The sequence below is a fragment of the Branchiostoma floridae genome, chromosome 3 (assembly GCF_000003815.2).
Source record: "Branchiostoma floridae strain S238N-H82 chromosome 3, Bfl_VNyyK, whole genome shotgun sequence".
Lineage (NCBI taxonomy): Eukaryota > Metazoa > Chordata > Leptocardii > Amphioxiformes > Branchiostomatidae > Branchiostoma > Branchiostoma floridae.
In genome coordinates this window covers 17,972,832-17,996,284 of record NC_049981.1, presented here as the reverse complement: position 1 = coordinate 17,996,284, position 23,453 = coordinate 17,972,832, and the positions used below count along the sequence as shown (strand labels likewise).

The window sequence follows — 23,453 nt, the reverse complement described above, 5'->3', positions numbered from 1 at the left end:
TCTGTACTGGGGGACGTTCGAATAGTAGCAGCTGGGAATGGGACAATCTTACCAAGAAATGTCAAATTAATTTTTTTTCAAAAGATAAGTAATTTGGCCAGCTTCCTTTGAACATTACATCTAACAACCGTTATGGAATATTTAAGTAGGCATTTTGTTTACTTCACTTACACTACTGTATGCAATACTGGAAACCCCCAAAACCAACCTCAGGACCGAACCGGGCAGCGGTTTCCGCCGACCGACCGGGCAGCCGTTTCCGCCAACCCGTGTACCAACACATTCACTCGGGCTATATTTTATTTCCTGCTGTTTCATACAATTTCAAACTTGTCCGCTCAGTTTTTACAAGAGATTATTGCCATGTCATGTAAGAAAGTCTGTAGAAAACATTCATTGAAACACTTCACAATGACAATGTTATTTTATTGTGTGAACTATTTCTCACATGATGTGCAGAAACACGGATAATATAGCTGTCACAAGGACCAGAGTTTTCACAGAGAGGAAGCAGAAGATGTTCACTGATGCACTCATTTCATCGCCAATGCTTTCTTCATATTCATCTGACTCTGACTTCATATTGCCAAATGGAAAGTTCCCATGGCCTTGGTCTTCATGTTGCAGAGAAGAGACTTCATCCTCCAGTTCATTCAGCTTCTATAATGTAAATAGGTGGAAAAAGAGCAGTAACATACAAGGCCAACCCAAATCATGCAACTGCAGGCCTGTCACGACAATGAAATGCATTTCTGAATCAACTACATTAACTGTTGTACTTTTAAGTTGGATCTTTTTCTCCTGTCTGATGCAATGTAAGATACATGTAAAACCTTCACCACCTACACTACAAATGTACAGAGGATGACAGAATTAACAAGGTAACATTTGCAAGCAAATAAATAACATTAACCTTAATTTTGTCCAGCTTAATTTAAGTACTGCTTTGTTTAATCTTACTCAAAACACATTCTGAATTTATCAATTTCATATATATGGTGACTAGCACCTCCAGCTATGTCCTGGCACTTGCTACAATGTCTGTAACACCTCCAGCAGTCTGGTCCAGGTTATTGACCTTACTTGTTTGGAACAGAAGAAGAAGAAATGGAGCAAAAACAATATGTTTCCCTTCTGTGAAGGTTAGAACAAAATGATGATTTACCTGGAGGAGTTCATTCTTGTCTGCCGCCTCTTTCAATTGGAAGTAATCTTCCTTCTCACTAAGGCCTGTTTGATAGTTGTGTGGTTCCCCCTCAATATGGCTTGGGTGATGGCCATGTGGTTCCCCCTCAATATGGCTTGGGTGATGGTCATGTGGTAAACCCTCAATTTGGCCTTGGTGATGGTCATGTGGTAAACCCCCAATATGGCCTGGGTGATGGTCATGTGGTAAACCCTGTCCATTTGCCATGTGAAAATCCTCTCCTGACCAGGCGGGCTCGTGTGCAAAACTCTCGGCTGGCAGGGCTTCACCATGCGGTACCATTCCGGCACCGCCAGAATTGAACAAGGTGTGATCCACTATTATGGATGGTTGGTCTTGAGAGTACGGGTTTGGACCCATTTCTGGCTCGTATGATCCAGGCTGTAGGTGGTTTGGACTCAAGCCCACTTCAGGAACTGGCAGGATCTCAGGGCCTGAGACCTCGGGATGTGGGAACACGTTTGACGACGTGTGGTGTGGCTCTACAATCTCGGGACCGTGGACCCAGGCACTCTGACTGTTGTCGTACGACGCAGGCTGTCCTACCCCGGGATGCAGAGGAGCAACCCCCGGAGATGGTCCTAATGGATTCTGGGTGTCGTACAGAGCTGACTCACTGCCTGGGGAAACTATCTGGGGTGCAAGGCCGGGCTCTGGTGCATTAACCTCCGGACTTGGCCAGTTGTCATGTGGAGGTTGGGCGCCCGCATGAGGCTGAATCTGGAACGGTGCCAGGCCGGGGGGAGGCTGGTTCCAGGTCTCTCCAGGACCTGGGCTCTCGTACTGATTGACAATCACACCCGGCTGTTGTTCTTCCACATCTATCATGTCCATGTTCTCCTGTTCAGGCTCAAAGTACTCCTCTTGAGCTGGTGGTGCAGGTGCACGTGCAGGTGCAGGTGCAGGTGCAGGTGGAGGAGGAGGAGGAGGTGGCGGCGGTGGCTGCCGTACGACTGGAGGCTGGATGGGTTCTGGTGGAGGAGGTGGTGGTGGAGGAGGTGGTGGTGGAGGAGGTGGTGGTTCTTCATAATCACCTTGGATAGGAGGCTCCTCGTGTTCGATCAACTCCTGTCTGTAATCTTCTCTGTTATTTCTAAGTTCATCCTCATATATGTTGGCTGGTGCTGCCTCTTCTTCAAACATAGGCTCTACTACTGGTTCCTCTTCCACCATTGGCTCAATCTCTTCTTCGTTTACATACCCCATTGGTGGCTCTTCTTCCATCAGTGGCTCTTCTTCCATCAGTGGCTCTTCTTCCATCAGTGGCTCTTCTTCCATCAGTGGCTCTTCTTCCATTGGTGGCTCTTCTTCCATCGGTGGCTCTTCTTCCATCGGTGGTTCTTCTTCCATCATTGGCTCTTCTTCTACTGGTTGGTTCTTTCCTCCCTTTCCTCCCTTTCCTCCTCCCTTACCACCCTTTCCTCCTCCCTTTCCTCCCTTTCCTCCTCCCTTTCCTCCTCCCTTTCCTCCCTTTCCCCCCTTCTTGTTTTTCTTTCCTCCTTTTCCTCCCTTTCCTCCTTTCTTTGCCCTCTTTGTTCTTGACTTTGCCACATTTTCTTCTTCCCCAACTGATTTTGAGTCACTTGCTTGTAACTGGTAGGGCTCTGGCAATGGTTGCAGTGAACCATCGGATGCTAGATGAACAAAAGCAGATAAAAATCCAACTTTTAGAACACTTGACTTGTCTGGAAATTTCTACACAGCAGTTAACTGTTTTTATGTAGAATACTGGAAGAAAATTGCACAAACCAGAAGGGCAACATTAGTAAGCAAATACATCATATTTCCCCCATCTCCTTTATCATGTAGAAATGGACCATTCCATAATCGCCCGTGGAAAAATGGAATATTTCAAAAGTCTGAACTCTTGCAATGTCATTCCAGTCCAAATTGACCTTTTCCAACTTGACCCTCCATGCAAGAATGGACTTTTTCACAGCACCCATAATGGAGTATTCCAAGAAGACACCTCCACCATCCCTGTAGTCAAAGAGTTCAAATACCCCATGCAAGAACGGACTCCTCCATTGGCACCCTGTGTCAAATACCATTTGAGACAGACTGAGCAAAATTTACTGTAGCCAAAAAGCCTAACTGTAGCCTAACAGTTTCTAAGACCACACCAGTCAAAAATGTTTTCCCATCTTGAACCGCATTCAAGATGGACTCTTCCAAGAGATATTGTTGGCAAAAAAATTAAATCACTTGTGTATGCCAAAATTGTTTTGAAAACAAAAGGCCTATGGGCATATATCGATCATATCTCTATATCAAGTTTCAGGTCATTTGGTTAATGATGCAGATGCCAAAAATGTACATTTTTTCTTAATTTAATAATGGACAAAAATTGCTAGTATAAAGGCACCCCTACTAACTTTCCACAGAAGCCAAAAGTGTACATTTTGATCTAAGGAATGATAAAAAAAATCGTAAAATTTTTAAACTCATCTTTAGGTAATGTGTTACCAAAACGTTTGACTGAAGTCCAACGGGCACCCCTACGTGTGTATCCCCAGTTTCAGGTTATTCAGCTGTAATTCCAGGGCACAGTAGCCCAAAAGGTTCATTTTTGGTATAAGTATGACACCAAATAGCAAAATTAATCATTTTGAAGTAATGTATGGCAAAAGTGTCAATGACGTTCTATGGGCAATTGTTCAAGGCACACCTATACCGAATAATTGGTCATTCGATTATATACAAATATATAAATTATAATTATTATGAATATTCTAAATATACAATTTTGACCTAAAGATGTTCACAAATGGAACAAAATGCCTATATCAAATCAAATGAGTGAGAAAAAATCTCACAGTCAACCCTTTTGCCCCCGAATTAAATCTTTTCTAACTTTATTCCCAAACGAGGTGACTACCAGAAGCTGTGCTATTACTCCCCCAACCTTCACACAACGGATGCAACCAGAGACACTGTATAATTGGAGAAAACCTAGAATTCCTATTGAAGCAAAATATTGATCTCTTTATCATGGTGTTTACAACATAAAGTGGATCATTTTCATTTAAAAACTAGAGTTCAACGAACCCATCTCTTCGCCAAATAATCATGCCTTTATTTAAGACTTTAAGGTCTTATTGTTCCTCACAAACACACAAACATTACCAAAACCAGACTGTGACCTGACAGATGACCTGGTAGCATCCCTGGTCAATCAGAATTTCATGACTGTCCCCAGTGTAAGGGCGTCCTCCAGCAAACCATCTGTATAACAGCTGTGTCCATAGATATAGGTCAAAATGAGATATATAGAGCACAGTTTATTTCTGTTAATAAGTTTTGCTGCAGTACCTTAGGAAGCCGCTAGGGGGCCCACTATCATAATTTATCTTCGTTTTCCTGACCCCTACCCACCTACCAAATATCATCAGGATTTTTTCAAGGCTTCTCGAGTTATGCATTCCACAAACAAAAGGACGCACACACTCGGCCCGCTACCGTCCTAACGGAAAATGCTACGTCAACTATTTTCGAACACAACCTTCCTTTCCGCAGCCGCTACTTAAATACTAAATATCATGAAAATCCATACACAGCTTCTTGAGTTATATGCTGTTGGCATGGATTTATGAACTTTCCTCATTAATTATGCAAATAAGCTACTGATTTGCATAATTAATATTACATTGTATAAGTCATTACTCATTCTATCTACATACCGAAAATCCTGATGATCTGTTTACACGTTCTCAAGTTATCCTCGTCCAAAGTTTGAACGGAAATCGGTGCCTGCAGTTCCCAAAAAGCCGCTAGGGGGTCCAAACTCACAGCACTTACTCTCTGTTTTAAGGGCTATCTACCACTCAAAAATCATGACCACAGCATGTCCAAGACACGAAGTGCCAAAATTAAAAGTTTTGCTGCAGTACCTTAGACAGCCACTAGGGTGCCCATTATCGAACTTGACCTTCGTTTTCCTAACCCCAATCCACCTAACAAATATAATCAGGATCCATTCAAGGTTTCTCGAGTTATCTTGCTTACAGACAAACGCACTTACATACAAATCCCGCTACAGCACCATAGGTAAGAGCCAGGTAAACCATTTTCGCACTTGACCTTCCTCTCCAAAACCGCTACACACCTACCAAGTTTCGTGAAAATCGCCCAGCTGGATTTTGACTTATGCTGCCAAAAACAAACCGCAAAAAAACATACCAAGCTCGCTGCAGTACCGTAGGAAAACGCCAGGTGAACCGTTTTCCAACTTGGCATTCCTTTCGACAACTGCTACACACCTACCAAAAATCACAAAGTTCCATCCACAATTTCTCGAGTTATATGCTGTTGACCTACATACAGACCCAAGTCAAGCAATCTCATACTCTTCTTGGCGAAGAGAAAAACATGACCCCGGCACTTGGAAAATCGCTTGTCATCAGCTAGGTCCATTTTGAGCCTTGATCATGAGAGAGTTGGCAATCGTTTGGGAATCAGGGGAGTCGGCAGTGACTGCGGCTAGAAGCGATGGATGGGAGTGTACCACAGGTGGTTGTAAAATGGTTGGGACACGGCTGGCACCAAAGATCGGGCGGAGGGTTCGACTACCGCCGCCACTGGCTGTCGGGGCAAGGTCGGGAGCTAACCCGGAAGTGATCTTAGTACTGTACTGTCACTGTAGCTGCCATCATTTGGTTCGTACCTGACGCACTGTGCGGTTACGGTCGCATTTGTCTCGTCACGAAAATGCAAATGAGCAAACGCCCGATTTCACGACCACGAAATTGGAATATGACCTGACGTTGCGACGTTGCACGTGAGTTGCCCAACCCCGGCACGCGAGGAAGCCCAGGACAGCGATCGTGCCCCACGACGTATGTCTATGATTCTCAAACTGACAACATACAATTGACGAATCGCTGGGAAAAATGATGCCCCACGACGTATAAACGTTATGTCTATGATTCTCAAACTGACAACATACAATAATTGACGAATCGCTGGGAAAAATGATGCCCCACGACGTATGTCTATGATTCTCAAACTGACAACATACAATTGACGAATTGCTGGGAAAAATGATGCCCCACGACGTATGTCTATGATTCTCAAACTGACAACATACAATTGACGAATTGCTGGGAAAAATGATGCCCCACGATGTATGTCTATGATTCTCAAACTGGCAACATACAATTGACGAATTGCTGGGAAAAATGATGCCCCACGACGTATGTCTATGATTCTCAAACTGACAACATGCAATTGACGCATCTGACAGTGCTACCGTAATGATGTGAATATGTGACATATGACAATGCGAAGAACTAATTTTGTCATCTGCCCTACTATGATTTTAAATCTAGTAACATCTGACAATGGTCCTTACAACCGGTGTCAGTTTTTTTATCTAAGATCTGACATTGGCCCTTACACCATGTCAGGTTTTCAATCTAACATCTGACATTTGTCCTTACGCCATGTCAGATTTTTAATCTAACACCTGACATTTTTCATATTATTGTCAGATTTCCTGTCTGACATCTGACAATCATCCTCCCAATGTAAGATTTCTAGTCTAACATCTGACACTTTTTGTAGCACTGTCAGATTTTTGAATCAAACATCAAACATTCGTCTTCAAACAGTCAGATTATTTCAATCTAAAATCTGATTTAAAAATCTGACATGGCGCAAGGACCAATGTCAGATGTTAGATTAAAAACCTGACTTGGTGTAAGGACCAATGTCAGATGTTAGATTAAAAACCTGACTTGGTGTAATATTTTAGGTCATCATAGTAGGGCAGATGACAGAAGTTCTTCGCATTGTCATATGTCACATATTCACATCATTACGGTAGCACTGTCAGATGTGAAATCAGATATGACAGAACTGATGTATGTTGTCAGTTTGAGAATCATAGACATACGTCGTGGGGCATCATTTTTCCCAGCGATTCGTCAATTGTATGTTGTCAGTTTGAGAATCATAGACATACGTCGTGGGGCATCATTTTTCCCAGCGATTCGTCAATTATTGTATGTTGTCAGTTTGAGAATCATAGACATAACGTTAAATATACGTCGTGGGGCATCATTTTTCCCAGCGATTCTTCAATTGTATGTTGTCAGTTTGAGAATCATAGACATACGTCGTGGGGCACGATCGCTGTCCTGGGCTTCCTCGCGTGCCGGGATTGGGCAACTCACGTGCAATGTCGCAACGTCAGGTCATATTCCAATTTCGTGGTCGTGAAATCGGGCGTTTGCTCATTTGCATTTTCGTGACGAGACAAATGCGACCGCAACCCATTGTGCAAGACCCGGATTCAGGTAACATTTTCATGTCTTTCTAAACCTGGTACAACACTTAATCCTGACACTACTGTTTTGTGGTTTATATAATAAAAAGATTCGATATGGACCGCTTCAAGTGACTGGCCTGTTTGGTTGCTCGCATAAAGGTGGGGTGCCCATACCAAACTTCATAACAATCCTTCAAGAGTTTCTTGAGGCATGGTCTTAAACCACAAACAAGTGTCCGAAGGATACAAGCCTCCGTTGTTTTGTGGGATATAGACCGAATTCGTTTACCGCTGTCCTATAACCACACGAAACGTCAGCTGTTCAATCGCAAAAAAAGACGCAACAGTGTCACCGCTAATTGGTCACTATTTGCTATAATAGTATATAACTTCCGGATTATTCCACATCAGGAAAAATCGATGCAATTGAAAACATTTAGGATGGCACTACACTTCACACCCACACCCCACCCCCTAAATGCACCTCTGACGTCAGTCCAGCACACATGATGACTTGATCAGAACTCATATAACGTTACATGACACATAACATTACGCAGATAACGTTACAGCTCTGAACATTATGATCCACCGAACCGATAGTGAGATACAGCTGCGAACAACCAATACGGACAATTTCAAAACCTTCCGTCAGAAGGTGACCATCCTTTCCCGGAGGTATGGAAGCCACAAACGGTAACGTTAACGAAAAACATAGCCTTCTTGGTGAATGATACATGTAACTTACCATGTGGTATTGGAATACTTGTTAGAGTAACGTCCACTCCGTCCCTGTGTTTCTCATACAGATCAATAGTGGGCTCTTTTGAGTCACTAGTCGTTTCAAGTGAATACTTCTCATTTTCGGTGCTGGCTTCCTCGTCTGTCGTCTTCCGTTCATGATGAACGCCACATAAGAAAAGGGTCAGAAATTAGGTTAAGAAATACAATAAGGCCCCGTTTATGATGCAAAAAATGAAACGGTTCTATCGGTTAGGCCTGGAAATCCGACAGCAAACGACAGGAAACGGTTTGCATTTTGCGTTCACGATGCAAACTTGCAAACCGTTTCAGTTCCTTTTAGGAGGCAAGGTAATGCGACCTCTGACCCCTGAGGTTATTGTGATCTTGCCCAAACTTGTACTTCTGTGTCAGATTATTGGTCTTTGATCGTAATTGAACCAATGTCTTACTGAGTTCGAAGCTGGGTTCTGTTATGACCTTGGAAATGCCTCTGAAAACATTGTGGTCCCGATATATGCCATGCTATGACATTTCCACTGGATCTCCTGACACATTCCCATTGCGATATCAGGACTGCTAGCTCCTCAGTCGACCAGGAGGCGGCCCGATTATAGAAACGAATCGTACGATTGAAAACGCGGCCGAAACACCCGAAATGCCGAATGACAGGTTAAAAATTGTACTTTTCCCCCGTGGCGCCACCAAATATGAACGCACATGCCCGGATGCAAAACGGATCGCGCCGCTTTTGCGTTCATGATGCAAATTCGCAATTCCGGATAACGAAGAAACCGTTTCAATACTACCTCGCGAGGAGGTTCCGAACAAACCGTTTCCTATCGCTTCATATCCGTTTCGGACCGTCCATGATGACAAAACTTATCATGTTTCAGCTGGCCTAACCGATAGTAACCGATAGAACCGTTTCATTTTTTGCATCATGAACGGGGCCTAAGTTTGTTTTTTGGCCATGAACAAATTCTAAACACGGCTGTTGGGAGTTAAAGTTAATGACTTGATCCAATACGGTATACAGTTTCACGGCCTTGTTGGCTTTTCGAGAATGGCGCGCCGGAACGTACAGTTGTCGTCATTTGAAACGCGTACGGCTGTCGTCATATCGCTGACCCCGTTGATACCATATACCAGCGTTTCATTACTTTTTAGGGATTTGGCAAGCTAAAACGTGTATAGAGCAATTTTTTTTTAAGTACAAATGTACGATAGTATCGTGATGAATGATTGAACATATACATGTTGTACAAGTATCGAAAAAGAAAGTACACCCCGAGTCACAAAGCCTCATCACGTTCGCCACGAAACATTACCGGCGGCGGTGTGGACATAGCGTGCTAATGCTAATACACTTAACTTAAGTGACGAACTGTGCTAATGATACACTAGCACTAAAGTGTGCTAAGACCCAACCGCCATGTCTTGAAACAACGTTAACCCTACCTGTGCGATCTCTGCGTGTGACGGTGCGCTGAGAATACACGAGACGATCAGCAAACAGACAACCGACATCGGTTTCATCTTCAACACGTCGTTGTCTTCTCTACATCTTTCCGGCCGTACACCTGCAGCTAGTGTTTACTCAAAGGACGTGTTGCCATTGGTGACCCGTTCTAGAGAACGCCATGGAGTCGTTCTAATAATAACGGACGGCTGCAACTGGGGTCGTCTTCTAGAACATGGGTTGGACTCTACCATGAAGCAGTTTAAATCTTGTCAAAAACACTTATAGTGAAAGCTTTTCTGTTCTCCCAACGTCTTGTAAACCTGCAATGATCTTTACAAGTGAAGGAAGAATAGGTCACTTTTTCAAAGTTTTGCCCAACTGTCGAGCGATCAAAAGAACTTTGGAACGCGGAGTTCTGTGCGGCCATTTTTCTTGTTTGTTTACTTATTCGGCAAACCCCATCATGGCGTAACACACCAGGTGTGTCTGAACGGTACAAAATTTATTTGATCCATTCACACAGGGATGAATCCCTAATATTTTATTTACTTTTACCCAGTGTTGTGGATTCTTCAACTTGCTCAGTGTGTTGCTGTTCTGAAACACGGGACCTCCACGCGGCGTCCCTAACCGAAGCCAGGCACTCATTTGCGCCTGAGTCGAGTGAGAAAAGGCATTTCCCAAGGGCAGTCAACATCGGAAATAGTCATTTCTAGTTCACAAAACACCAAATACAAATAAATTGACAAGACAAAGCGGTAACTTATAACGTTATCCTCGCCGCAGCTTGTACAGCACGAAAAATAGAATATTTAACAAAACAATCAAACATTGAACAATACAATACAAAAACACAGTTAAAGCATAACGTTACATGTCAAAATAAACACCTTAATCGATGGCTACATTTCCAAAATAGACGTTTTCAACGAGGTAACAAGAATTAAAGGGACAAAGCATGGCGTCACCGCCAATGAGGCATTCATTACCTCCATGAAATGTCATGGAATGGAGGTTATATTTTCTGTTATGTGTCTCTGTCTGTGTAGATGATTACTCAAGAACGGCTGGATGGATTGGTTTCATACTTGTTGTGTTGGTGGGGTGTGTTGAAAGCTCGAATCGATGAGATTTTGGGCGCCGTATCTGTCGTTATAATCGATGTAATAATATCAGAAATCACCCCTATATCTGCGATATATTGGAACAGGCATCGTGGTTTCCCTCTTTGTTAATCACCTTATCTCAAAGCAGGTGGTGAAGTGATTTGTTTCGCCAGTGATAGCCATGAACATATGTTTTTGGGGATCAGTTGACAACAACTGTTTGAACAACTGTTTGGGGGAAACGATAGCCTCGACTCAAGAACGGCTGGGTGGATTGGTTTCATACTTGATGTGTTGGTGGGGTGTGATGATAGCTGGAAGTGATTAAATTTTGGGCCCCGTATCTGTCGTTATAATCGATGTAATAACCCCTATATCTGCGATATATTGGAACAGGCATCATGCTTTAAATGGGCTTAGCTCCAAGCAGATAGTGAGGTGATTTGTATGATAGCTGATTGGGGAACCCCGAGTTTTTTTAATATGATAATTAGTTTTATTTATGTCTGCTTAGGATATCATGGAGATGTGAAGCGTAAGTATAATTTTAAGAAGTTGAGGTACATTTAACGGTAATGCTTAACAGGTATGGATGTCTCACATACTGTACTGCTGATTTGAGTGACATGGTGATTAAAATGCCATTAGGTCCTCTCATCTTAGATGGGTTGGGTGTCAGAAGTTTTATGGGCGATACAGATGTTCTGATTTTGTTACGATAAGGGACAGTTGTTGTCTCTTTCGTAGCCAATGGTACTTGTTTTTTAGCAGACGGGGTTGGTGCCAAGTATTCATCTTACAGGCGGTGTAGGGCTGTCAGAGGAAAGTGTGACAGCTGATGTTATGACATATTGGTGGAAAATCAAATCACCATCTGACTAAGGTTGGCCACATCCCTTCTTCTTTCTGAGTTTCCCAACTTCCTCCCACCACACTGCTCTGAGGCACATAGTCGAACCTCAATAATGCTGACAACCTTAGACAGTTTAAATGCCAAACATCAAGCTTAAGGAACACCACGCTACCATATGCCGTCGACCTCTTAAACGCACATTACACAATTAAGTGTCACATTTCAATAATTACTAATCAGATGGACATCCTCTGTGTCATTAAATAAATACACCACTACTTTCCCATAACATTTATAACCATTCATCTCAAATACAACCGACTATAAACATACATACCATCCACAAAAAAGCAATAAATATTTCATGGAGGTATGAGGTCCCCGAACTCTAGTTCCTATATTCAAGACGTGAGCTGGTGTAGTAAAGTCATATCTGTGGTAGACTGGTATCACTTACCAAGTTGGCAACTACACTCATGGATTTAATGCCACTTTTGCAACTATCCAACTAGTTTCATTTCTACAACTACAGTCATGGTTACCTAACTAGTTTCACTTCTACGATTTATCATTAGGCTTCAACCACAACATATCTGCTCATATTGGTAATTTGCCGTCATGTTGACCATCTCCAAAGAAGAAAAAATGTCTTCTTTTTTTTCTGAAATCAGGCGAAAATTAATGAGCGCGCTGATGTCACGCTAGGTGCACGACGTGCGCATGTCAAGGTTTCGTAGCCCCTCCCCTTGTGTGACAGACACGCCCCTGTCCCGTCACTCAGTTTGAGTTCAGCAAAAGGCCACGCTCAGTGAAGAACCGCTGATGGTCGGGCCCTAACAGTGAGTACTGGTATTTTTTTAGAGTGAATGGTCTGATTAGAACCAACGCTAGGATTGAGGTATGGTTATAGCAGATAGTATGTGACCCACGTACGTCCTCTGGTCGGCAGACTACCCTAGGCCTATGATAGTATCCCTCAATGTCTACGATTGGACCAGCGACCCGCGGAGCCCGGCAGAGGCCATGGTACATGTACAAAGTAGTTCAACCGCTTGTCTCAAATATATCAACAAAATACATTTTTCAATTTTACATAAAAATTTCTGTCTTCATTATCTTTGGTAACATTTTTATTCATGTGTACTGTGGACAATGGAAGTGATTCTGAATGCTATCACGGTTGGCTGGATAAAATGACAACTTGAAGGCAATACTAGTTAAATATGTGTGGTCCTACGTGTACTGCGATTTGCAAGTCATGATAATCGTGACTTGCAGGAATCATAGCTGGTTCTGCTTTGCAGTGAGTGGACTGTTTTACGCCGGAACTCTCGTCAAAACAAAGACAGATTTGTCTTCTACCATGCGAAAGGCATTTGACACACATTCCCCACTCGGTTCAGGTGTAAATGAGTCCATGTTATCGTGACTTGCAACTTTATTCTAGTAGTTAAATATTAGTCCAGCGGCATAGCTGAAAAATGGGACGGGCCTAAGCTAAAGTTGTAAGTCACGGTAATCGTGTAGTTAGAAGCGGAGACATACATCATACATTGTTAGCCCCCTTTCCACTAGACGGCGATCGCGCTGCGCTCTCACTGCGACCTAGGTAGGATATCTGTAACCTTAGCTTTCACACTAGGTATACCACACAAAACGTAAAAGTGTGACTGGAAAGACAACAAAACACAGAAAGTGTAAAAAATTCGATTCTTTTCTATAAAATTCGTTGAGCGATATGTCAAATTTGAGGTCGCAGAGAGAGTGCAGTGAGAGCGCCGTCCTAGTGGAAAGGGGGTATTATACAGCACCATTGGGGTTATACAGCGTGTACCCTTTCTTCCTAATCGTGACTTGCAGGAATCATAGCTGCTTTTGCCTTGTAGCGAGCGGACTCATGTACGCCGGACCTCTCATTAAAACAAAGACAGATTTGTCTTCTGCTACATGCAAAAGGCATTTGACACACATCCCCCACTCGGTTCAGGTGTAAATGAGTAACATTTCCTAATAAAACGATAAATCTATTTTCTGCAGAGGTCAAACATCGCCATGTCATCCGAAGAGCCAGAATGGGTGCTGTACTACTGGGGATGTCCGCCAGGGGTGAAACCATTTCCGGGGAGAGGGGAGTTCGTCAGACTCATCTTTGAGGAGGCTGGCGTCAAGTTTAGAGAGGTCAACGACTTTGAGGTCCTAAAGAAGCTGTTTTTCACTGAAAAACAAAAAGGATTCTACGCCTTTGCCCCGCCCATGATTCAGAGAGGTAAGAAAATAGAAAAAGTCGATATTTTTGACCGCATGTTTATTTTATGAAATATATAAGTCTTTTTTGTTTACAATGAATTAAATTGTATAGCTAGAAGTCAATTTGTTCCTTATCTTGGTCTCACCAAGAATTTTACAATAAAGCCGTGTTGATTCATTTATATGGGATTCAATTATGTGTGAATAAAAAAGTTTGACAAAAACAGTTGCATTCAGTATGACATCTAAGTGGCCAGGAAGTTGAAATAAATAACTAAACACACGAAGTATGGTATGCCGAACAATACAGTCATCATTTTGGTTAATTCACTACTCACTGATGTTTTTATCGGGCTTTCAATTTTGTACTGCTTTCTTAATGTCTCGCGACCGAAAAATAGGAAACCCGATGAAAACGCCGAACCTCTGCTTGCAGAGTATCCATTCAAATCTTCTTCTTTGATTTTGGAATTGACTATGGTAATCTACTTAATTTGGTAATCTACTACAGTGTTTGTATTCCGATCTCCTTTTTTTTTAGTTTACGTTGTATATTTGGTCATTTAGCAGCTACTGTGTAAGATTTACAGTGTGGCTGAAACTTTTTTTAGAAACGAAAATTGATGTGCGCGCGGAGCTCAGTTATATTATCAAATCAACGTGGCTCATGTACGTAGAAGATTGAAGGTAGCTTAGGAAAGAAAAGGGCTCTCCGAAAAAATGTGCCCATTTACGAAATTAAAGAATGTCTTTCAACAACGATATCGAAGCTTTTTCAAGTTTATCCACATTCTTTTTAGTTTCATTTTTGTGTCCTAACCGCTTCATCTTATCGTTTTCAACGGTAGGAAAGTTCCGGTTGTCCCAGACGTCGGTTATCTGTAGTTATTTGGGGAAGCAGTTCGGTCTGTGGCCAGAGTCTGAGGAAGACCAGTGGCGCGCTCAGCAGCTGAACATTACCATTCACGACTTCATAGCCGAAGGTGAGGAATTATGCTGTGTATGATGGTAAACTTCAGAAGAGAGTTTCAGACCCACACATTCAGACACACACACACACACACACGCACGCACGCACCAGCCCCCCCCCCCTCCCCCAACACACACACACACAGACTCCTCACACAGACACAAATACACACGCGCCCACAAAGACACACACACACACACACACACACACACACACACACACACACACACACACACACGTGAATCCGCTCTAGGCTGTTTCCCCAACATTTGCAAAGTATAATGCTTTTTTCTGTACCACATGTCTTTGCCTTCTCGATGTCGCAGGACGCCTGGCTTTCCACGGTCGGAACCCTGTGGAATCTTACTATACGCAGAAGGAGGAGACTCAGCCTTACATCGACAGGTTCGTGGCCACCCGCCTGCCGCGCTGGCTTACGCATCTAGAGACAGCTCTGAAAGCCAACAATGACGGACAAGGGTAAGTGTGCACAAGATGCATTATGCTTGGGATCGCATTGCAAACTAGCAAACACCATATGAAATACATGTACATGTAACGTTACCTATCTATGTAAATTGTAAATACCTTACGAGTTACGTTTGGAACCCGGACAATGTAGTTCGTGTTACTGCAGACTACAAAACGCTAGTCTTGAATAAAACACTTGATTGTGTAACGTTAACAAGAGCTTTGGTATCCAGGGGTAAAGGGTTGTCATGACAGTTTATTTTCTGTCAGCATTACACCGTATTTTTATGTTCTCATTAAAGTTCTGTATCTCAAGTATGAATCTAAAGTTTGCACTAAGGCTCATTCAACATGTTAGGCCTAAGGGTCATGTTAAATTCAGCACGGCATTTGGAGCACAAAATGTCAGTAAAGCCCTAGTCACACACATCGCACAATTTACCGACGATGGGCTTCTTTTATTGTGGCGATACATACATTGTATGTTTCGGAAACAGCGGGCGTAACAGTAACGTTATACATTGTATCTACATATCCTCCGTTTTCTAAATTACACTTCGGAGCACATTGTTGAATATCTAACTTGTCGCCTTCTACCCTTTTCTTGCTGAAGGTTCGTGATAGGTGGCAAGCTGACATATGTGGACCTGGGTCTGCTGCACGTCCTGCGGGCTACAGAGTCACAGTTCCCCCAGGCCTGGGCGTCCAACGACTCCATTCCCCTCCTCAAAGCCTTCAAGGCCCGCCTGTCCGCCCGACCCAACCTGGCGGCATACTTTAATTCCGACAGGTGCGTTCCTTTTGAAGGAAACAGCATGATGTGAAGACGAATCTTCAAATCGCGCACATTTTACTCCACGTTTTATAAAAGGGAAACATACTGTTTTTGCTTCGTGTCTCTTCCTCGTCTCCTTTCGTTACAAGCGAATATTGTCAATGACCTTGACCAGACGGCTGACGCCATGGTTACTGGTTAAGTAGCAGTCTGTGGCCTTCGACAATATAATGTGCATGTAGCAAGTGGCAGGATAGAGCTGGAGGGGCTGGTCATCGTATATATGAATGTGTTTGAGTTAGAATGAGCAGAATAGTAGTTTGTTAGGCTATGTGAAGGTAACATCATGTAGTAGGTCGCAAATGTTAGCTTTCTAGTGTAACAGTCGTCAACCGGCGTTATATCACAGCTAGATTCCCGCATTTTGTGATTGTGCTATTGCAAATTTCTAGGGCCAACATGTGTACACACTCGACGGACACGGTGTGTTTTCAAGCTAGCTACAGTCGCTTATGTGTGCCGTTCCTTTATTTTTGAAGCAAGAAAATAAATATCTAAATAGTTTTTGTTGTGTGAACAATGCGTTATAAGAGTTCTGACAGTAGTAGGTGTTTACATGGCAGGATTCGAACCTGGGACCGTTTAGTTTCTGAGCCCAACACCAATTGTACCACATGATCTCATGTGTTTCAACGGTTAGTACGTTTTTCTGGCGGTGTGCCTTTCAACTTTCAACTAGCTAGAACGAGATGAAAGTGAGAATAAGCCGTAGTACCACTGAAATAGAAGAAAAAAAACAATAGAATAACCTCGAGCGACTTATCCGCGTGGGTATTAATATCTCACAATAGGGCTGGGTATCGGTACAGCGTACCGGTACAAAACCGGTTTTTCTTACTGGACCGGTCCAGAAAAAACGGACCTGAAAAAAAATAGGTGGACCGGATGTTGGACCGATTAGAACATTAACAGATTATTTTAACAGGCATTCACACGTTTTGGCGCTTGCAGGTGGAAGAAAATAACAAGAGTGAAGTAGAGTAGAGTTTATAGTAATTTCTACCAAGTTTTAAAGCCAATCCTACAGGTGCAGGTAGCGTTGTAGGGTTTTAAAACGCCAGTGTAAGTCTAATACTCCACCAAACAGATTTCTTTGTAGTGAAATGGACCATTGGTATGAGTCATACTGAATCAGGTTCAGGTCCGGACCTGGACCTGATCATCTGGACCAGAACCGGACCTGGACCTGAATTTTCTGTACCGGTACCCACCCCTATCTCACAAGCAAGGATGCAAAGCTAGAAAGACGTAACGTTTTCGTTACCAAATGTTGCAAAAACACGAGCAATGCTTGGGGCACATTTCCAAACTGGTGCAGTGCCGGGAATAAACGAAAAGTATGATACAAAAGACGATGAGCATTCATAATTTGTGTATACAAGCAATAATGAGCCGGGTCTTTACTTCTGTTTGGAGATAGGTAGAACGCATGGAACAAGTCGAGCATTGTCTCTTTGTTTCGCTTTGTGGAAAGCCCGTTCTAAAACGTCCCCATTCCATAGAACGACAACGCTGCAACTCAAATGTAATCATCGAATAAGCATCGTTTTTGGTCTTCGGTTTGTTGCTTATGCATGAGAAGTTACACTGCTTAGAAGTCACTGTACTTTCATTGTAGTCAAAATATTTGTCTCTGTACTGTGAGTTTGTTGCTGCGACCCCAGAGTGACCAGGTTATCCACGAGTCTGGGTTGGATGAGAACTGGAGTGGGAGTGTTTGTGATGTTGAACTGATGAGCTGACGGTAACGTTTGAAAATGCGGGACTCGGCGGTTCTGTGGCTGATCCTCTTCAGTCTCGCGTCCTGGTCTGCTTCGGAGGTCAACTTTCAGGTTAGTTCAGACACTAACACCACGGAAGGGGGACGGGGTGTCCGGTATGACCCTAGCTTTTTAGTCGGCCGCTGCTGACAAGGAACAGAATATTCAACCTGACATTTGATATGAAATGCAAAACAAACTTCCTGTGCTTAACGCTGACATCAGATTAGGGCTTCAGATGTTAGAATTAAAAAATGTGTAGTAAATATTGTACTTCTTTGTTCACTTCATCAATATACTTGTTCTTGTTCAATGTATATTTGTATGATTACTCAATGATGTTGAAAGTACCAGTGCCTCGTCCATTAGTTTTACACTGCTAAAATGTATTCGGCCGAAATTGAAAATAGAAATGAAAAATAAAATAATATCTACCTACAGACGGCGATTTTTCCAGCGTCGTAATCGGAAACACAACAAAGTGATTTATTACTCATGGTAATGATATCATTATAATGATATTGTTTTTCACAATTTGAAACGGTATTAAAACATTTTGCTGCTAAGGGGGTTCGCCGTCACCCTCAGAATGATTCATTTTCACCAGTACAGTTAGTCTATAATCTAAACTAGGGGTGGGTACCAGTACTTCATACAAGTGCAAAACAGTTTTTTTCTTGGACCAGTCCGATAAAATGGACCTGAAAAAAATCAGTGGACTGGATTTTGGTTTGGTTTGGTTTATTGAGATCTCCATTAGTGATAAATCACTAGTCTTCCTGGAGTCCATAATAAAACAATACAAGATATAGCAACAGGAATATACAATAAATTATAACTTTGAACTAACAGAAAGCAAACATAGGGAGAACTGAAAATCAGTGATAGACATACGTCAAGTAAAATAAAGTAAATCAAGTGTTAAATCAAACTGGATTTTGCACCGATCATTATAATATTGACAGGCGTCCACACGTTCTGGGGCTTACCGTGCCAAGAAAATAAGAAGGACGAAGTAAAGTAGATCAGTCATTTCTACCAAGATTTTACAGTCAAACGTACAGAGGCAATTATCCTTGTTTACATGCATTTCAGAGATAAAGAACGAATTTTCTTACTTGTTGTGTATTTTGTCGTCTTCTATGTCATACTTTTACGTATTACGCAATATCTGAATTGTAAAAAATCGGAGAAAATAACAAAACAGTGACGCAGTGAACGAACCCCGCAATACCGCCAGCGTGCCCTACGTCCGATGAGAGTGCACCTTAAGAAACACTTTCCCTCTATCTGTGACTTGTAGCAGAAAGACGCGACAGCTGATAGCCCCGTCCCCATCAGTAACCACACCGATGATGACGGCACTCCAGGGACAGCTGAGTTACAAGCGCTTCCTACCCACCATCCAGCAAACTACAGGGACTCACATCATACGGATGACGGACTGATAGAACATAGTGAGTACGCTCCCGTTATCGGGGCTAAAAGTCGATTCGTTGAAAAATGTTGTCACCTTTCTAAAAAAACTTTTTTTCATTTTTGCTTGATCACTCGTCTTAAAAAGTTGAAGGCCTTTGTTATCTTTATTCACGAAAGAGACACATTGTTTTTGCTCCGCTTCTTCTTTTTTTCCAAAGAAATAACATCAATGACCTGCACCAGACGGCTATCACAATGGTTACTGGGAAAAGTAGCAGACACCCTTTGCTGTTCGATTACGTAATAAAGCAAATGGCAGGACAACTCTGGAGGGGCTGGTCTGAATGTGTTTAGTATAAAAGATCAAACAGAATAGTAGTTTCTTAGGTTAGACCACGTGAAGGTGAACTTTGTGCATTTGCTTGCAAATGTAACCTCTCTAGTTAAATTTTTACTTCTTGTGTTGTAGCTGCAGACAATCAATTGTGGATTTCTCCAAACGATGAGTCATTTGATACTAAACGACCGGATTCACACGCCGTCGGGAAGAAGAGGAGCAAAAGAAGAGCAAAAAAGAAAAAAAAGGGAGGAAAGGATAAAAAGAAAAGCAAGAAGGGAGGAAATGGTGGAAAGAAAAGCAAGAAGGAGGCAAAGGGAGGAAAGGGTGGAAACAAAAGCAAGAAGGAGGCAAAGGGAGGAGGAGGAAAAGACAGAAAACGAGGAGAAGGAGGAGGAAAAGGAGGAAAGGGTGGAAGGAAAAGCAAGAAGGGAAAAGGAGGCGAGGAAACGGAAGGGGAAGAGCCTTCAAAGAGGCAAAAGAAGAAAAAGAAGCAGAAGAGTCGCGAGGTTGAGGCCGAAGAGGAAGAGTTGGAACCCACTGAAGAGGAGCTTGAAACTGAAGGAGAAGGAGCAAACGGCAAGAAAGGAAAAGATGATGGAAAGAAAGGAAAGGGTGGAAGAAAAAGCAAGAAGGGAAAAGGAGGCGAGGAAACGGAAGGGGAAGAGCCTTCAAAGAGGCAAAAGAAGAAAAAGAAGCAGAAGAGTCGCGAGGTTGAGGCCGAAGAGGAAGAGTTGGAACCCACTGAAGAGGAGCTAGTCGAGGAACCATATCTTGCACAAGAAGAACAAAGTGTGGCATATGAGCTAAGTGAGTTGCAAGAACGGCAAATTGAGGAACAGGAAGAACAGGACCTTATACAAGAACAGCTTGAAGAACAAGAGAAGATGATTGAGGAAGACTATGGCGTGCTGCAAGACATAGAAGATAGTCTACATCTGGAGGCTAAGAATGCTGAAAGTTTGAAAAACGATCTTGAGGAAGAGCTGGAGTATGATTTAGAGAACAGCCTAGGCAACCTTGAAGAAGAAGGAGAGAAAGAAGGAGACAAGGGGAAACGGAGAAAAAAGGAGAAGGAACGGGAAAAAAAGAAGAAAAAACGGGGAAAAAAGGAGAAGAAACAGAGGAAAAAGGAGAAGAAAGAGCTGGAGTATGATTTAGAGAACAGCCTAGGCAACCTTGAAGAAGAAGGAGAGAAAGAAGATGAAGAAGGAATGCCTGTCGAAGAGACTGCCGCTGCTGAAGAACAACAGAAGAAAAGTGAAACTGACAAGGGGAAACGGAGAAAAAAGGAGAAGAAACAGAAAAAAAAGGAGAAGAAACAGAGAAAAAATGAGAAGAAAGTAAAGGAAAGAAAAACAGATGAGAGGAAAGATGCTCAGCGGAAGAAAGTGAAGACCGCGAAGGAACGAAAGGCGAAGAAAAATGCCCGGCGGAAGAAAGTCGAGACCACGAAGGAACGAAAGGCGAAGAAATCTCCCCAGGGAATATGGGGAGCTCCCGCGAAATCTCGCAATGCCAAGTTTTCCCCCAGGATGCAAAAGAAAGAACGAAAGCAAAGAAAGAAGGCTTTAGGATGGGGACTCGGACGGGGGAAAGGTGGCCGGCGAGACAGAGGCCAGCGGACGAAGCCTACAGGTGCTTTTGGTACGCGACAGCCCCCGGAGACAGGTAGAGTGAGAGGAGGCAGAAAGAATCAAGCTGGACGTCAAGGCCGACGCCCCGGAGAAGTTTCTGCCAGGCGTCAGCGCATAAAAATACCTCGGACGAGACAACCGAAGCGCAAGAAGCCCGAACGTACTTTTGGCAGACGACAGCGCAAGAAGCCTGAACGTGGCAGACGACAGCGCACGAGGCCTGAAGGTACCATCGGCAGACGTCAGCGCAAGAAGCCTGAACGTACTTTCGGCAGACGTCAGCGCACGAGGCCTGAAGGTACCATCGGCAGACGTCAGCGCAAGAAGCCTGAACGTACTTTCGGCAGACGCCAGCGCACGAGGCCTGAAGGTACCATCGGCAGACGTCAGCGCACGAGGCCTGAAAGTACTTTCGGCAGACGTCAGCGCACGAGGCCAGAAAATGTTCCCGGCAGACATCAGCGCACGAGGCCTGAAAGTACTTTCGGCAGACGTCAGCGCACGAGGCCTGAACGTACTTTCGGCAGACGACAGCGCACGAGGCCTGACCGTACTTCCGGCAGACGACAGCGCACGAGGCCTGAACGTACTTTCGGCAGACGACAGCGCACGAGGCCTGACCGTACTTCCGGCAGACGACAGCGCACGAAGCCCCGCAGACGACAGCGCACGAGGGGAAACAACCGGCCATCAAGGTGGCCGACTTGGCCCTGAAGCCACTGTAAAGGAGATGGCAGACTACAGAAAATCCGGCTAAGATATAAGCCTAACAATACAACATCTAGTGCATGTTACAACCAATTTTAGCACCCAGTCATACACAGACGAGAAAGATCACATATAGTAGCTCGTCCTTAACTTGACAATGTGATATTTTAGTAAGAAACGACATTTAAACAAGTCATCCCCGATCGTTTAGGTCATTTAATCTGCACTTTTAGCAGGAACGTGTGGCATCAGCAATGCGTCAAAGTTTCTTCAAAGTCGTTATCGCCACCTGTACCCAAACCTACATCTTTTATCAAATTTAACTCTGGTCGTAAATCAGATAAAAAGCCATGTGCTGCAGTAAGGTGTTAGACTTGCCGTAGAGACTTGGTCAAAGGAACGAAGTTTCTAGACCGAAATAACTATATTTGTATCTACACATCAAAGTCACAACATTCATTGTACCAAAAATGTAAACAAACTAAGATGTGTCGAGAATCCGTGAAAGCAGTCTTAACTACCCTGACACTTTATACACTACATAGCAATAAATCTAATTTGTCTGCCATTTCGCTTAGTTGTTGGATTCTTGTCTATTTTTTCTTGTGTCTGCCGATAGCTGTAGGAAAATACAAGGATAATGGGAACCGTAAAGCCCCGTTCACACTTGTACGCATATTCAAGTGGCGTGTCAACATTATTTGAGTTTAAGTGTAAAGTTTAAGGCCGGAGACAGCCGCCACGCCACGTCGAGAGTTCGAGGCTTTTTTATTTTCCTTCCGCGAGAGAAAGTAGTCCGTTCCATGACTTCGGGCGTCAACAGCCCCTTCAAGAAAGCTTATCGCAGGAGTACATTACCGTTTATCTTACTAATGTCAAGTTATTTACAATATTTTAGACTCATTTGTTATCTCTGTGGATTTTTGAACCGATAGTTTATCGTTTTCCCGTCAATAATACGGCCCGAAATCTCGTGATTTTCGTGTAATTTCACCTCATATTTTTTAACTGTTGTAGATTTCAAACCAACAGGAATTTGGGACATCAAGAAAGAGCAAACATTGTAGTTTCTGTCGGTATAAGACTCATCATAGATTTTGAGGGCGTAATGCAAATGCCGCCAATCCGCGCGGAGTCATGTCATAATTTTGACTCCAGAATAGAACGCGCCCGATTTGACTTTTTCAGTAATTATCGACTCTGGACAGGTCTTCGTCCCATAGATATCGAATCTTTGACCGGAACCAAGTTAACAGTGGTCACCCGTATATAAATTCCAACTTTCAAGTTGATATGCCAATCCGAGATGATATAAATATAACTTCAAAAGTTCTAACTGACTACCGTAGCGAACCGCGCGCCGTTTTGGGACAGTTCTACGTTCCATGACCCCCGGGTGTTGGGACTACTCACAAGAAAGCCTGCTGCT

The 23,453-nt window shown here is 43.2% G+C and overlaps 3 protein-coding genes across 6 annotated transcripts; 2 read left to right on the top strand and 1 right to left on the bottom strand.

Moving 5' to 3' along the window:
* Nucleotides 1-282: 282 nt before the first annotated feature.
* On the bottom strand, nt 283-10,059 carry LOC118411520 (fibrous sheath CABYR-binding protein-like). The gene is made up of 4 exons (XM_035813833.1): nt 9,678-10,059; nt 8,224-8,365; nt 1,166-2,841; nt 283-660 (listed from the first exon to the last, which is right to left on the bottom strand). The coding sequence occupies exons 1-4, from the start codon at nt 9,753-9,755 to the stop codon at nt 445-447; spliced, it is 2,112 nt and encodes a 703-aa protein (XP_035669726.1). The 5' UTR covers nt 9,756-10,059; the 3' UTR covers nt 283-444.
* Nucleotides 5,596-16,667, top strand: LOC118411522 (glutathione S-transferase P-like). 3 transcript variants are annotated; one of them, XM_035813836.1, is made up of 6 exons: nt 5,596-5,879; nt 7,484-7,503; nt 13,678-13,906; nt 14,736-14,870; nt 15,184-15,337; nt 15,942-16,667. In XM_035813836.1, the coding sequence occupies exons 3-6, from the start codon at nt 13,693-13,695 to the stop codon at nt 16,150-16,152; spliced, it is 714 nt and encodes a 237-aa protein (XP_035669729.1). In that variant the 5' UTR covers nt 5,596-5,879; nt 7,484-7,503; nt 13,678-13,692; the 3' UTR covers nt 16,153-16,667. The 3 variants fall into 3 exon arrangements, with proteins under 3 accessions (XP_035669729.1, XP_035669728.1, XP_035669727.1); XM_035813835.1 differs by lacking the exons at nt 5,596-5,879; nt 7,484-7,503 and adding an exon at nt 12,325-12,479; XM_035813834.1 differs by lacking the exons at nt 5,596-5,879; nt 7,484-7,503 and adding an exon at nt 12,563-12,666.
* Nucleotides 16,668-17,643: 976 nt separating this feature from the next.
* LOC118412132 (trichohyalin-like) lies at nt 17,644-22,601 on the top strand. Of its 2 annotated transcripts, XR_004830730.1 has the most exons (4): nt 17,644-17,995; nt 19,227-19,380; nt 19,812-22,129; nt 22,194-22,601. XR_004830730.1 is itself a non-coding variant. In XM_035814781.1 (3 exons), exons 1-3 carry the CDS (start codon nt 17,921-17,923, stop codon nt 22,028-22,030), a joined length of 2,448 nt encoding a protein of 815 aa, XP_035670674.1. In that variant the 5' UTR covers nt 17,644-17,920; the 3' UTR covers nt 22,031-22,601. The 2 variants fall into 2 exon arrangements, 1 of the variants encoding a protein (XP_035670674.1); XM_035814781.1 differs by having other exon boundaries at nt 19,812-22,601.
* Nucleotides 22,602-23,453: the final 852 nt, after the last annotated feature.

Excerpts from the sequence above, each read along its gene's own strand:
- LOC118412132 (XM_035814781.1), top strand. The coding sequence starts at position 17,921 with ATGCGGGACTCGGCGGTTCTGTGGCTGATCCTCTTCAGTCTCGCGTCC. Across the intron at positions 17,996-19,226 it reads CTTCGGAGGTCAACTTTCAG|CAGAAAGACGCGACAGCTGA; the intron begins GTTAGTTCAGAC and ends TGTGACTTGTAG. Across the intron at positions 19,381-19,811 it reads TGACGGACTGATAGAACATA|CTGCAGACAATCAATTGTGG; the intron begins GTGAGTACGCTC and ends CTTGTGTTGTAG.
- LOC118411520 (XM_035813833.1), bottom strand. The coding sequence starts at position 9,755 with ATGAAACCGATGTCGGTTGTCTGTTTGCTGATCGTCTCGTGTATTCTC. Across the intron at positions 2,842-8,223 it reads AAGTATTCCAATACCACATG|CATCCGATGGTTCACTGCAA; the intron begins GTAAGTTACATG and ends TTGTTCATCTAG. Across the intron at positions 661-1,165 it reads ACAAGAATGAACTCCTCCAG|AAGCTGAATGAACTGGAGGA; the intron begins GTAAATCATCAT and ends TTTACATTATAG.
- LOC118411522 (XM_035813834.1), top strand. The coding sequence starts at position 12,604 with ATGATAGTATCCCTCAATGTCTACGATTGGACCAGCGACCCGCGGAGC. Across the intron at positions 13,907-14,735 it reads CCCGCCCATGATTCAGAGAG|GAAAGTTCCGGTTGTCCCAG; the intron begins GTAAGAAAATAG and ends TTTCAACGGTAG. Across the intron at positions 14,871-15,183 it reads TCACGACTTCATAGCCGAAG|GACGCCTGGCTTTCCACGGT; the intron begins GTGAGGAATTAT and ends TCGATGTCGCAG.